Below are 14,903 nucleotides of genomic sequence, written 5' to 3' on the forward strand. Positions count from 1 at the left end.
TTGGCTTTTCTCCAATCAGCTGGTACCATTCCAGTCAGTAGACCGTAAACATCTCCTCATTTGTTGGGAACATGACGTTATATTGGAGGAATGGAGATGGACCTTTCATATGGTGTCCAGTATCTCCTCCTCATTTGTTGGGAACATGACGTTATATTGAGGAATGGAGATGGACCTTTCATATGGTGTCCAGTATCTCCTCCTCATTTGTTGGGAACATGACGTTATATTGAGGAATGGAGATGGACCTTTCATATGGTGTCCAGTATCTCCTCCTCATTTGTTGGGAACATGACGTTATATTGAGGAATGGAGATGGACCTTTCATATGGTGTCCAGTATCTCCTCCTCATTTGTTGGGAACATGACGTTATATTGAGGAATGGAGATGGACCTTTCATATGGTGTCCAGTATCTCCTCCTCATTTGTTGGGAACATGACGTTATATTGAGGAATGGAGATGGACCTTTCATATGGTGTCCAGTATCTCCTCCTCATTTGTTGGGAACATGACGTTATATTGAGGAATGGAGATGGACCTTTCATATGGTGTCCAGTATCTCCTGCTCATTTGTTGGGAACATGACGTTATATTGAGGAATGGAGATGGACCTTTCATATGGTGTCCAGTATCTCCTCCTCATTTGTAGGGAACATGACGTTATATTGAGGAATGGAGATGGACCTTTCATATGGTGTCCAGTATCTCCTCCTCATTTGTTGGGAACATGACGTTATATTGAGGAATGGAGATGGACCTTTCATATGGTGTCCAGTATCTCCTCCTCATTTGTTGGGAACATGACGTTATATTGAGGAATGGAGATGGACCTTTCATATGGTGTCCAGTATCTCCTCCTCATTTGTTGGGAACATGACGTTATATTGGAGGAATGGAGATGGACCTTTCATATGATGTCCAGTATCTCCTCCTCATTTGTTGGGAACATGACGTTATATTGAGGAATGGAGATGGACCTCTCATATGGTGTCCAGTATCTCCTCCTCATTTGTTGGGAACATGACGTTATATTGAGGAATGGAGATGGACCTTTCATATGGAGTCCAGTATCTCCTCCTCATTTGTTGGGAACATGACGTTATATTGAGGAATGGAGATGGACCTTTCATATGGTGTCCAGTATCTCCTCCTCATTTGTTGGGAACATGACGTTATATTGAGGAATGGAGATGGACCTTTCATATGGTGTCCAGTATCTCCTCCTCATTTGTTGGGAACATGACGTTATATTGAGGAATGGAGATGGACCTTCCATATGGTGTCCAGTATCTCCTCCTCATTTGTTGGGAACATGACGTTATATTGAGGAATGGAGATGGACCTTTCATATGGTGTCCAGTATCTCCTCCTCATTTGTTGGATGGGGGATCTAGGTGGAGCCTCCGTACTGCTCTCTCCTTTACAATAAAGTCTCCTCTTACCCGGTGATGTGAGGGGCGGCTGATTGTCCATCATGACGTCCTTGTAGAGATCCTTGTGTCCTTCTAAATACTCCCACTCCTCCATGGAGAAATAGACAGTGACATCCTGACACCTTATAGGAACCTGACACACACAATGATACAGTCACCATCCAGACGCATCCCTTGTCTGTTACTGGATAATGTCCCAGAATTCCCAGAATCCTCCTCACCTCTCCTGTCAGCAGCTCCATCATCTTCTTGGTGACTTCTAGAACCTTCTGCATGTTGGGTCTCTCAGGTATGAGGGATGGAGTTGGTGGGATGGTAATGGGTTCCTGGCCTCTCCTCCTTCTTGTAGAGATTTGGTGATGTCTTCTCGATGTGTCATGTTCAGTAGAACTTTTCATTACTACTTCACAGTCCTGTGTTATAGAAGGAGAAATATTACAGTCCCATCATCCCTCACCTCTATGGTCAGGTCTACGATATTTACCAAGGACTAGTAGGCCTTGGCCAATTGCGCCTGTGGATGTCACTTCACCTTATGGAAGGAGAAGTTCTCTCTTCTGAAGTGGCCATAGATTATATGGACCAGTCGGTTCTGATGGCTGGTTTGGGAATCCAATATCAGTACCTTAGTGGACCCACCTCAGCTCACAATGGGTCCACTCACCACATGACTGCCACAGGGGCCTTAGGGGTCTCAATACAACCCGGACATACCATATTATATTTACATGTAGCTCAATATGCGTATTATCAGAAGGGATTCCTTCCATCTCCCTGTCACTAATATATTGGACTTCATTACAGATGAATCATCAATACTCCAATCTAAGAAAGGAGAAATATGTTTTTCTTGGACAGAGGACAGCTGTCCATACGGGGCATCCTCGGCCCTCTGCTAATTCTTCAGCCGAAAATTCTAAAGCTGTTCCTTCTGCTCACCCGTCAGAAACGTATCGGCAGCAAATTTAGGTTGTCAGGCCTGAGAGCTTTTCAAATTCTAAACGGTGAAGCATTGTCCTTGCTATTGATTACTGGCTCCATAAGGACATCTGTCTACTACTGACCAGCGGCATCAGGATAAGATCGGTGATGACATACCACTTCTATAATACACGGAGTAGTCATGGAGGAGGATGCTGGGGGTGGGGGGGTTGGGGTAATGGGAGTAGAGGTGGGGTGGGAATTATTGCAGATGAAGGCGGTGGAGACCTCATCTTGGTGGATTCAGTACTGCAGAGTTATGTGTAATGAGAGAACGAGCAAAGTCACCAACCCCTTCATTGCACCCACCTCTCCAGCCAGCAGGCTGAGGACCTCCAGAGTCAGGTTCAATATCTTCTCATTCTCGGGAAATTCCTTCTTCTCAGTTTTCACAAAACTCAAAGTCTGCCGATTCTCCATCATGACGTCCTTGTAGAGATCCTTGTGTCCTTCTAAATACTCCCACTCCTCCATGGAGAAATAGACAGTGACATCCTGACACCTTATAGGAACCTGACACACACAATGATACAGTCACCACCCAGACACATCCCTTGTCTGTTACTGGATAATGTCCCACAATTCCCAGAATCCTCCTCACCTCTCCTGTCAGCAGATGGACCATCATGGTGGTCAGTTCCAGGATCTTCTGCTCTTTGTTCCTCTCAGGTATGGGAGAAGGAGGGGGAGGCACCATGGTGGGGCTCTGGGTCCTGCTCCATCCTCCTGAGATTGGCTCCCCACTAGACTTCTTCACTACAACATAATCCTACAGATCAGGAGAAAGATAAACCGACATCAATCATCTGACATCATCTACAAGAAGAACATGGACTACTGACCACACTAGACCAGAGTGATGTCATGTGACCTCCCAGAATCCTCCTCACCTCTCCGGTCAGGTCTGTGTTTTATTAATAGAGATAAGAGTGATGTCATGTGACCTCCCAGAATCCTCCTCACCTCTCCGGTCAGCAGGTAGATGATCTCCAGGGTGAGGTTTAGTATCTTCTCAGTCATGTGACTCCGGTCCTCCTCCATCTTTATTGATGATGTCATGTGATCTGTCCTTTCTTAATACGGCTCCTCCAAGAAAACAGACACTAGTCCCCTTAGTTCTATATCTGTTCACCATGTTATTATTATACAGGATTTATATGGCACCAACAGTTTGCACAGCACTTTACAATATAAAGGCAGACAGTACAGTTGTAATATAATACAAGAGGGTTAGGAGGGTCCTGATCCAGAGAGCTTACAATCTAAAAGGGAGGGGCAAAAGGTAACAACTGTTAGGGATGAGTTGATGGAGAAAGTAAAAGTTTCGTTGTTGAGTGAAGGTGGGATCGCCTTTCCTAAAGAGATGGGTTTTCAGGGATCATTTAAAGGTGGACAGAGTAGGAGATAGTTGGATGGATTGGGGTAGGGAGTTCCAATGGATGGGAGAGGCTCTCTAGAAGTCCTGGAGGTGAGCATTGAAAGAGGGGATGAGGGATTAGAGAGCAGGAGGTCCACTGAACTGGACAAGTCTGGGGAGGGGGGGTTTGGAAAGGTTGAGTTTTAGGAAGTAGTTTGAAGTCCATATTGATATGCCCGTTAGTAAATTAGTGAAGGGTGAGGAGACTGATGGGGTGAGTTTGTCACAAGTTATCCGGCAGTTTCCCGCTTGTGTATTCTTACCTCCTTGCTGCGGTGCTTCTCTGCCCTGATTCCTTTCACATGTGTGGTTTGGCTGTGCCCACCTATGGGCATCGCCTGCTATTCTGTGGGCTTTTATGTCCTTTCCTTCCATCACTTCCTGACCCACCTCCTAGTTTGGTTGCCTATATAAGACATGTTCAGTGTAACCCACATTGCCTGAGCAACTTCATGGTTCTCTCAGCTCCCGGTCGCTTGTTCTTTGTGTATCCTGTGCCTGACTACCCGTGTACAGACCACGGCTTCATTTCCGTCTATGCTTCTTCGCCGTCGGCCCTGACCTCAGCTTGTCTCCAAGATTTCCTGTTGTCTCCTGCTGCTTGTACTCTGCACATGCACATGGCCTCCGCATCTTCAGCTGGGCGTACCTGGAGGCCGCGGCCTGGTTCCAGCTTACTGCAAGTCTATCCCCACCATCAGAGGATCTGGTGAAGAAGCAGGCTGGGCTTAGACTTCGTGACCCCAGGAATGGCGAGTTGGCGATCTACAGGAGCTCACTACCACAGACGCTTGACAGAGTTGAGGCGTGGAGAGGTAGATTTGGGCGTCGTTGAGATGTCATTGGAAGCCATGGGAGGTTATCAGCTGACATCTGGAGGAAATGTAAGAGAATAGAAGGGGCTGGAGGACAAAGCCTTGGGGGATCCTTATGGAAAAAGGAGAGGAGAGGAGTAGACAGAGTTGCAAGTGATGCTGGATGAGCCCTTGAATAAGTAGCAGAACCAGAATACAGTTCTAAATAGCGTGGAGTTTTCCAAAGAGGAGCGGTTGGTAAACTATGTCGAAGGTGGCAGAAAGGTCTAATCATCTGAGAACAGTATGGCAGCCATTGGCTTGAGCAGTTGGTAAGTCGTGAGTTTTAGGAGGGCAGTTTCTGTGAGGTTTTGCGGGTGAAATCCAGACTGTAAGGGGTGGAGAAGGTTGCTATCAGTAAGGTGGCGGCTCAGACGGCAGTAGACTAAATGTTCTAGGAGTTTGGAGGAAAACGAGAGCAAGGAGATGGGTCTTAGGTCGTTCCGACTGGTGGGGTTCAGCGAGGTCTTTCTAAGTATAGGGTGACCAGAGCATTCAATAGAGGGTCGGGGGAAGATTAGAGTAGAGAGGAAGAGATAGAAGAGCGAAGAATAGAGCAAGAGGGTGACCGAAAGATCAGCAGCCTACTCACATCTATAATAATATCTACCTCCTCGTCTGTCGCAGCTACGTCTCCTCTCCACTTCCTCCAGACTCACCTTTTACTCAGAACTGCCTATTTATACCTGACATCACTTCCTGTCTGTACCTGACATCACTTCCTGTCTGTACCTGACATCACTTCCTGTCTGTACCTGACATCACTTCCTGTCTGTACCTGACATCACTTCCTGTCTGTACCTGACATCACTTCCTGTCTGTAGGTGTCATAGAGACTTCCTGTGTGCGTTTCACTCCGTTTATAACTGAGATCCCCACCTTGTGGAGAATATAGGGATTGCACTCGTCGATCTGTTCTTCGTCATCCTTGCCGTTTTGTTAATTGGTGTTATTTACAGATCTGGATCACCATTCAGTTAACTCTCTGTGTCCCGGAGCCTTCTTCTCCCTAAATCCCCTTATTTCTTTGAGAATATTTTTTTTTCCTTGTTCCAAAGATGTCTCGGGTTTTGCACATTATATCCTTTAGGTTGTGTACAGAGAGAGTTTTCATTTGTTAGCTAATTTGAAAATAATATATTTTTATCTCCTTGAAATTTATTGACAATAAATATTGAAATTGAAAAAAAAAATGCATTTTCTTGTCATTTTTCCCAATGCAATGCTTAAGTGTGTAGCGCACCCCACCTAGAAGCTGTAGATGAAAGGGATCCCCCACTCCTGCACAGCCAGGCCCATTGAATCTTCGCAAGCACACCAGCCTACCTGGCTGACTCTACACTAGTCCACCCGACTGACTCTACACTAGTCCACCCGACTCACTCTTCACCAGCCCACCCGACTCACTCTTCACCAGCCCCACCCGACTCACTCTTCACCAGCCCCACCCGACTCACTCTTCACCAGCCCACCCGACTCACTCTTCACCAGCCCCACCCGACTCACTCTTCACCAGCCCCACCCGACTCACTCTTCACCAGCCCCACCCGACTCACTCTTCACCAGCCCCACCCCACTCACTCTTCACCAGCCCCACCCGACTCACTCTTCACCAGCCCCACCCGACTCACTCTTCACCAGCCCCACCCGACTCACTCTTCACCAGCCCCACCCGACTCACTCTTCACCAGCCCCACCCGACTCACTCTACACTAGTCCACCCGACTGACTCTTCAGCAGCCCACCCGACTGACTCTTCAGCAGCCCACCCGACTCACTCTTCACCAGCCCCACCCGACTCACTCTTCACCAGCCCCACCCGACTCACTCTTCACCAGCCCCACCCGACTCACTCTTCACCAGCCCCACCCGACTCACTCTTCACCAGCCCCACCCGACTCACTCTTCACCAGCCCCACCCGACTCACTCTTCACCAGCCCCACCCGACTCACTCTTCACCAGCCCACCCGACTGACTCTACACTAGTCCACCCGACTGACTCTTCACCAGCCCACCCGACTCACTATTCACCAGCCCACCCGACTGACTCTTCACCAGCCCACCCGACTCACTCTTCACCAGCCCACCCGACTGACTCTACACTAGTCCACCCGACTGACTCTACACTAGTCCACCCGACTGACTCTTCAGCAGCCCACCCGACTCACTCTTCACCAGCCCACCCGACTCACTATTCACCAGCCCACCCGACTGACTCTACACTAGTCCACCCGACTGACCCTACACTAGTCCACCCGACTCACTCTACACTAGTCCACACGACTCACTCTACACTAGTCCACCCGACTCACTCTACACTAGTCCACCCGACTCACTCTACACCAGTCCACCCGACTCACTCTACACCAGTCCACCCGACTCACTCTTCACCAGCCCACCCGACTCACTCTTCACCAGCCCACCTGACTCACTCTTCACCAGCCCACCTGACTCACTCTTCACCAGCCCACTCAGCTGACTCTCAGGAGATCTCCCAGAAGACTTAAGCACACCGCTATCTTCAAGGGAGACTGGCTACATGTGGCAGTCTCCCCCCCCCCTTTGTTAGTCCACAACATTGTTGATCAACTCACTATGTCCTCTTTCTTGCTCCCGTGCCTCCAGGAAGACCTCCTCCCATGTGTTTTGGCAGGATCCTTCCAGGATCCTGTCAGGGCTGGGTTCAGCCCTTCCTTCTCTGAGCTGGCCTCTCAGCTGTCGGCTAATTGCCAGCTCCCATCTCTCTGCACAGTTACTCAGCTGTTGATGATATCCTGCTCATCAGTCCTGCCTACTTAAACAATCCAGTCCAGAGGAGCTCTGCCTTCGCCTTGGTTAACATCACAAAAACTTTCTACTGCGATCCCGGTCAAGACTGGCTTTGCCGACATCCTTTCTGGCTCCAGATCCTGCTTGCTGTGCCACTACATTGACCCCTGTCTTCTGGCTTGGCTGACTATCCATTCTGATTACTGAACTTTGACTATGTTTTGACTACATTTGTTCTTTTTACTTTTATTTAACAAGTGTGATTTAACGCTACTTCTGTCTCAGCCTGATTTCATGGTTCCTGACAGTAGGCGAAGGCCATGAATTCAGAAGATACAGTCAACCCACTTGTTGGTAATATTTTTTCCAGATTGGATGAACTGGATCACTGCATGGATCAGTTTGCCATGGTGTTACTGAGTCGCACGGCTCACCTGGAATCTCCCACTCCCCGATACAACCTATGTTGCAGGCCATCCCTGCTGCTTCTCCAGTCTCTGTGCAGGCACCAGCCTCAAGTATTACCTCTATAAGAGGTATGTTTGCTTCCGCTCCGCTTCCCCAGCAATTTGGGGGTGATCCAGTCCAATGCAGAGGGTTGAGATATACTTTGAGATGCTGCCCCCGGCATTTCCCACGGACAGACGCAAAGTAGATTTTGTGATATCTTTGCTTTCCGAGAGAGCCTTGGCCTGGGCAAACCCTGTATGGGAGATGCAAAAACCTGTGGTCCTGAGTTACCCAGAATTTGTGGCTTCCTTCAAAAGGGTATTTGACGTTCCCGCACACTCCGCTTCTGCTGCCAAGAGCCTCATGTCCATCAAACAGATTACGAGAACTGTTGCCGACTACGCCATTGAATTCCGTACTTTGGCAGCAGAGGTTGCTTGGAACAATGATGCCCATGTAGCTGATTTTTCTTATGGTCTCTCGGATTCCATCAAGGATGAGATAGCAGCCCGAGATATACCCACTGAGCTGGAGAAGTTGAGTTCAGTTCAGAGAAAGACTCTCTTTTAAGGAGCGCTTGCGGAAGCCTCCTGTACGTTTGTCTCCGAGCTTTGCAGTCCCACCCATGCCTCCCTCACCTCCCGTGCCTCCCTCACCTCCCGTGCCTCCCTCACCTCCCGTGCCTCCCTCACCTCCCTCACGTCCCGTGCCTCCCTCACGTCCCGTGCCTCCCTCACCTCCCGTGCCTCCCTCACGTCCCGTGCCTCCCTCACCTCCCGTGCCTCCCTCAACTCCCGTGCCTCCCTCACCTCCCATGCCTCCTGGTACCGATTCTGTCCGTGAAGATAAAATCATGCACCTGGGCTTCATGTGTCTCTCTGCGGATGAGAGAGCCTTTAGGAGGAGGGAGAGATTGTGCCTTTATTGTGGCCAAGCAAGTCACTTTTTGAAGTCTTGTCCTACCCGTCCAGGGAACGCCCGAACCTTGACGCCCTGTCACAGACAGCCCTTGTTTTGTCCCCAGTTATCCAGAAGGATAAGCCCCTGGTTTCGGTCACCCTTTCTTGGGCTGAGTCGTCCGTCGAGCAACAGGCTCTAATCGACTTTGGGACTTGCAGGCCGGTTCATTGATGCTGCATTTGTATCGAAGCACTCGATTCTGCTGCAGCTGCGTGACACTCCACTAGCCATTGAGGCTCTTGACGGGAGACCTCTACTGAAAGCAGCAAATATGAGAACACAAAGTATACCAGCCTGAGAGCCATTAAATAAGACTTTTTATACATGAATCTGAAAGGAATTACAGGTTCTTCAGTTACGTGACGGACCACCCAATAGGTTAATAACAGCAGACCACCAAAGACCCCCGGTACCGTGAGACACCTCAATGAACATGTGAAGCAAGAAGTGAGTTCAAAAGAGGTCTGCTTTTATTTGGTTCATACACAGTTTATATATGGTTCAACCTACCAATCAAAAGAGGGGAGGGGGGAGTGGTTAGTAAATTGTATATTGATACAAAGTATGTGGTTATACAAGTCATCAATATATGGTTATACAGATCTTCTTAGATGGAAACATGGTAGAGGAAGTTCACTCGGGTGGCTTCTTAGATGGAAACATGGTAGAGGAAGTTCACTCGGGTGGCTTCTTAGATGGAAACATGGTAGAGGAAGTTCACTCGGGTGGCTTCTTAGATGGAAACATGGTAGAGGAAGTTCACTCGGGTGGCTTCTTAGATGGAAACATGGTAGAGGAAGTTCACTCGGGTGGCTTCTTAGATGGAAACATGGTAGAGGGAGTTCACTCGGGTGGTTTCTTAGATGGAAACATGGTAGAGGGAGTTCACTCGGATGGCTTCTTAGATGGAAACATGGTAGAGGGAGTTCACTCGGGTGGCTTCTTAGATGGAAACATGGTAGAGGGAGTTCCCTCGGGTGGTTTCTTAGATGGAAACATGGTAGAGGAAGTTCACTCGGATGGCTTCTTAGATGGAAACATGGTAGAGGGTGCTAACTTGGGTGGCTTCTCACATGGGGGCATGAAAAAGTAAGCTCACATACATGGCTTCTCAGGTGTACAATGTCTTCTTTCTGTATGAAACGATTGTCTTGTTTTCAATTAAACATTTCCAGCACTCTGGTCAGGACAGAGAATGCTCGCCCGCGTGCCTTTTCCTGTGTGCATGGAGGTTTTTTCTACTTTTGTAACACTTCCCACACTCTGGACATGAAAAAGGACGCTCCTTAGTGTGACTGCTCCAGTGTATGACAAGTTCATTTTTTCGTATGAAACACTTCCCGCACTCTGAACAAGGAAACGGTCGTTCCCCTGTGTGGGTTCTTAGGTGTTCAAGAAGATGCGTATTCTGTAGGAAACTTTTCCCGCACTCTGAACAGCTGTAAGGTCGCTCACCCGTGTGAATTCTCTGGTGTCTATGAAGTTTTCCCTTCTGCGTGAAACTTTTCCCGCACTCCGAACATGAAAAAGGCCGCTCGCCAGTGTGAATTCTCTGGTGTATGCGAAGTTTTCCTTTCTCAGAGAAACCTTTCCCGCACTCCGAACATGAAAAAGGGTATTGACCTGTGTGGCTGCTCAAGTGTATTGCAAGTTCACTTTTCTGACTGAAAGATTTCCCACACTCCGGACAGGAGAACGGCTTTTCCCCAGTGTGAGTTCTCATGTGGCTATTTAATCGCTTTTTTAGCGAGAAACATTTTTCGCACTCTGGGCATGAGAACGGCTTCTCGCCGGTGTGACTTCTCTGGTGTATGACAAGATCGGACTTTATGATGAAGGATTTCTGGCAATGGGAGCAGGAGAACGGCCTCTCACCGGTGTGGATTCTCTGGTGTACAGTAAGATTTCCTCTCTGGATGAAGCATTTGCCGCAGTCTGAACAGGAATATGGCTTCTCACCGGTGTGGGTTCTCAGGTGTTTGGTGAGTGCCCCTTTCTGTATGAAACTTTTCCCGCACTCTTTACATGTATGCAGCCTTTCCCATGTGTGGGTTTTCAGGTGTGCCATGAGCCTGTCTTTCTGCAGAAAACATTTCCCGCACTCTTCACATGGAAAAGTCTCACCCGTGTGATCTCTCACGTGTCTTCCCAGATCCTCTTCCTGCGCAAAGCTTTGACCGCATTCCGAGCACAAATAAGACCTTTCTTCTGGAGGAGGAGCCGAGACACCTTCATCTTCTTCTTCATGTCCTGCAGGTGAAATCTGGAGCCCCTCCGAGGAATTCCCAACATCACATCCATCTGTGAGAGAAACTTCATCATTACATCGTTCATCGACCTCCTCCTCATCTGTATATTGAGGAATGGAGATGGACCTTTCATATGGTGTCCAGTATCTCCTCCTCATTTGTTGGGAACATGACGTTATATTGAGGAGTGGAGATGGACCTTTCATATGGTGTCCAGTATCTCCTCCTCATTTGTTGGGAACATGACGTTATATTGGGGAATGGAGATGGACCTTTTATATGGTGTCCAGTATCTCCTCCTCATTTGTTGGGAACATGACGTTATATTGAGGAATGGAGATGGACCTTTCATATGGTGACCAGTATCTCCTCCTCATTTGTTGGGAACATGACGTTATATTGAGGAATGGAGATGGACCTTTCATATGGTGTCCAGTATCTCCTCCTCATTTGTTGGGAACATGACGTTATATTGAGGAATGGAGATGGACCTTTCATATGGTGACCAGTATCTCCTCCTCATTTGTTGGGAACATGACGTTATATTGAGGAATGGAGATGGACCTTTCATATGGTGACCAGTATCTCCTCCTCATTTGTTGGGAACATGACGTTATATTGAGGAATGGAGATGGATCTTTCATATGGTGTCCAGTATCTCCTCCTCATTTGTTGGGAACATGACGTTATATTGAGGAATGGAGATGGACCTTTCATATGGTGTCCAGTATCTCCTCCTCATTTGTAGGGAACATGACGTTATATTGAGGAATGGAGATGGATCTTTCATATGGTGTCCAGTATCTCCTCCTCATTTGTTGGGAACATGACGTTATATTGAGGAATGGAGATGGACCTTTCATATGGTGTCCAGTATCTCCTCCTCATTTGTTGGGAACATGACGTTATATTGAGGAATGGAGATGGACCTTTCATATGATGTCCAGTATCTCCTCCTCATTTGTTGGGAACATGACGTTATATTGAGGAATGGAGGAGGACCTTTCATATGGTGTCCAGTATCTCCTCCTCATTTGTTGGGAACATGACGTTATATTGAGGAATGGAGATGGACCTTTCATATGGTGTCCAGTATCTCCTCCTCATTTGTTGGGAACATGACGTTATATTGAGGAATAGAGATGGACCTTTCATATGGTGTCCAGTATCTCCTCCTCATTTGTTGGGAACATGACGTTATATTGCAGGAATGGAGATGGACCTTTCATATGGTGTCCAGTATCTCCTCCTCATTTGTTGGGAACATGACGTTATATTGAGGAATGGAGATGGACCTTTCATATGGTGTCCAGTATCTCCTCCTCATTTGTTGGGAACATGACGTTATATTGAGGAATGGAGATGGACCTTTCATATGATGTCCAGTATCTCCTCCTCATTTGTTGGGAACATGACGTTATATTGGAGGAATGGAGATGGATCTTTCATATGGTGTCCAGTATCTCCTCCTCATTTGTAGGGAACATGACGTTATATTGAGGAATGGAGGAGGACCTTTCATATGGTGTCCAGTATCTCCTCCTCATTTGTTGGGAACATGACGTTATATTGAGGAATGGAGATGGACCTTTCATATGGTGTCCAGTATCTCCTCCTCATTTGTTGGGAACATGACGTTATATTGAGGAATAGAGATGGACCTTTCATATGGTGTCCAGTATCTCCTCCTCATTTGTTGGGAACATAACGTTATATTGAGGAATGGAGATGGACCTTTCATATGGTGTCCAGTATCTCCTCCTCATTTGTTGGGAACATGACGTTATATTGAGGAATGGAGATGGACCTTTCATATGATGTCCAGTATCTCCTCCTCATTTGTTGGGAACATGACGTTATATTGAGGAATGGAGGAGGACCTTTCATATGGTGTCCAGTATCTCCTCCTCATTTGTTGGGAACATGACGTTATATTGAGGAATGGAGATGGACCTTTCATATGGTGTCCAGTATCTCCTCCTCATTTGTTGGGAACATGACGTTATATTGAGGAATAGAGATGGACCTTTCATATGGTGTCCAGTATCTCCTCCTCATTTGTTGGGAACATAACGTTATATTGAGGAATGGAGATGGACCTTTCATATGGTGTCCAGTATCTCCTCCTCATTTGTTGGGAACATGACGTTATATTGAGGAATGGAGATGGACCTTTCATATGGTGTCCAGTATCTCCTCCTCATTTGTTGGGAACATGACGTTATATTGGAGGAATGGAGATGGACCTTTCATATGGTGTCCAGTATCTCCTCCTCATTTGTTGGGAACATGACGTTATATTGAGGAATGGAGATGGACCTTTCATATGGTGTCCAGTATCTCCTCCTCATTTGTTGGGAACATGACGTTATATTGAGGAATGGAGATGGACCTTTCATATGATGTCCAGTATCTCCTCCTCATTTGTTGGGAACATGACGTTATATTGAGGAATGGAGGAGGACCTTTCATATGGTGTCCAGTATCTCCTCCTCATTTGTTGGGAACATGACGTTATATTGAGGAATGGAGATGGACCTTTCATATGGTGTCCAGTATCTCCTCCTCATTTGTTGGGAACATGACGTTATATTGAGGAATGGAGATGGACCTTTCATATGGTGTCCAGTATCTCCTCCTCATTTGTTGGGAACATGACGTTATATTGAGGAATGGAGATGGACCTTTCATATGGTGTCCAGTATCTCCTCCTCATTTGTTGGGAACATGACGTTATATTGAGGAATGGAGATGGACCTTTCATATGGTGTCCAGTATCTCCTCCTCATTTGTTGGGAACATGACGTTATATTGGAGAAATGGAGATGGACCTTTCATATGGTGTCCAGTATCTCCTCCTCATTTGTTGGGAACATGACGTTATATTGAGGAATGGAGATGGACCTTTCATATGGTGTCCAGTATCTCCTCCTCATTTGTTGGGAACATGACGTTATATTGAGGAATGGAGATGGACCTTTCATATGGTGTCCAGTATCTCCTCCTCATTTGTTGGGAACATGACGTTATATTGAGGAATGGAGATGGACCTTTCATATGGTGTCCAGTATATCCTCCTCATTTGTTGGGAACATGACGTTATATTGAGGAATGGAGATGGACCTTTCATATGGTGTCCAGTATCTCCTCCTCATTTGTTGGGAACATGACGTTATATTGAGGAATGGAGATGGACCTTTCATATGGTGTCCAGTATCTCCTCCTCATTTGTTGGGAACATGACGTTATATTGAGGAATGGAGATGGACCTTTCATATGGTGTCCAGTATCTCCTCCTCATTTGTTGGGAACATGACGTTATATTGGAGGAATGGAGATGGACCTTTCATATGGTGTCCAGTATCTCCTCCTCATTTGTAGGGAACATGACGTTATATTGAGGAATGGAGATGGACCTTTCATATGGTGTCCAGTATCTCCTCCTCATTTGTAGGGAACATGACGTTATATTGAGGAATGGAGATGGACCTTTCATATGATGTCCAGTATCTCCTCCTCATTTGTTGGGAACATGACGTTATATTGGAGGAATGGAGATGGACCTTTCATATGGTGTCCAGTATCTCCTCCTCATTTGTTGGGAACATGACGTTATATTGGAGGAATGGAGATGGACCTTTCATATGGTGTCCAGTATCTCCTCCTCATTTGTTGGGAACATGACGTTATATTGAGGAATGGAGATGGACCTTTCATATGGTGTCCAGTATCTCCTCCTCATTTGTTGGGAACATGACGTTATATTGAGGAATGGAGATGGACCTTT

The 14,903-nt window shown here is 47.0% G+C and overlaps 2 protein-coding genes and 1 long non-coding RNA gene across 6 annotated transcripts in view; all 3 read right to left on the bottom strand.

Moving 5' to 3' along the window:
• Window positions 1-14,903, bottom strand: part of LOC143955663 (uncharacterized) — a 64,936-nt gene that overhangs the window by 24,299 nt on the left and 25,734 nt on the right. Inside the window, exons 1-3 of one of the 3 annotated variants that reach the window (XM_077465768.1) lie at window positions 2,726-2,950; window positions 1,657-1,848; window positions 1,445-1,568 (exon numbers count right to left, since the gene is read on the bottom strand). The exons of the other annotated variants lie outside the window; for them this stretch is intronic. Of the exons in view, the coding sequence (XP_077321894.1) occupies window positions 1,445-1,568; window positions 1,657-1,848; window positions 2,726-2,890 (481 nt within the window). The 5' untranslated portion in view covers window positions 2,891-2,950. Of the gene's footprint in view, window positions 1-1,444; window positions 1,569-1,656; window positions 1,849-2,725; window positions 2,951-14,903 lie in introns of those variants that run through there. 3 annotated transcript variants of the gene reach the window in all.
• LOC143956148 (uncharacterized) lies at window positions 2,992-5,378 on the bottom strand. 2 transcript variants are annotated; one of them, XR_013269848.1, is made up of 3 exons: window positions 5,280-5,378; window positions 3,380-3,502; window positions 2,992-3,185 (listed from the first exon to the last, which is right to left on the bottom strand). It is a non-coding gene; the product is annotated as an uncharacterized LOC143956148 (long non-coding RNA). The 2 variants fall into 2 exon arrangements; XR_013269847.1 differs by having other exon boundaries at window positions 3,380-3,519; window positions 5,280-5,346.
• The window catches only part of LOC143955631 (uncharacterized), an 86,865-nt gene continuing 81,277 nt past the window's right edge, over window positions 9,316-14,903 (bottom strand). The window contains exon 9 of the mRNA XM_077465732.1: window positions 9,316-11,168. Coding sequence (XP_077321858.1) covers window positions 10,051-11,168 — 1,118 coding nt within the window. The 3' untranslated portion in view covers window positions 9,316-10,050. The remainder of the gene's footprint in view (window positions 11,169-14,903) is intronic.

The sequence above is a fragment of the Lithobates pipiens genome, unplaced genomic scaffold, assembly GCF_037356315.1.
Source record: "Lithobates pipiens isolate NorthernLeopardFrog02 unplaced genomic scaffold, aLitPip1_a1.2 Scaffold_35, whole genome shotgun sequence".
NCBI lineage: Eukaryota > Metazoa > Chordata > Amphibia > Anura > Ranidae > Lithobates > Lithobates pipiens.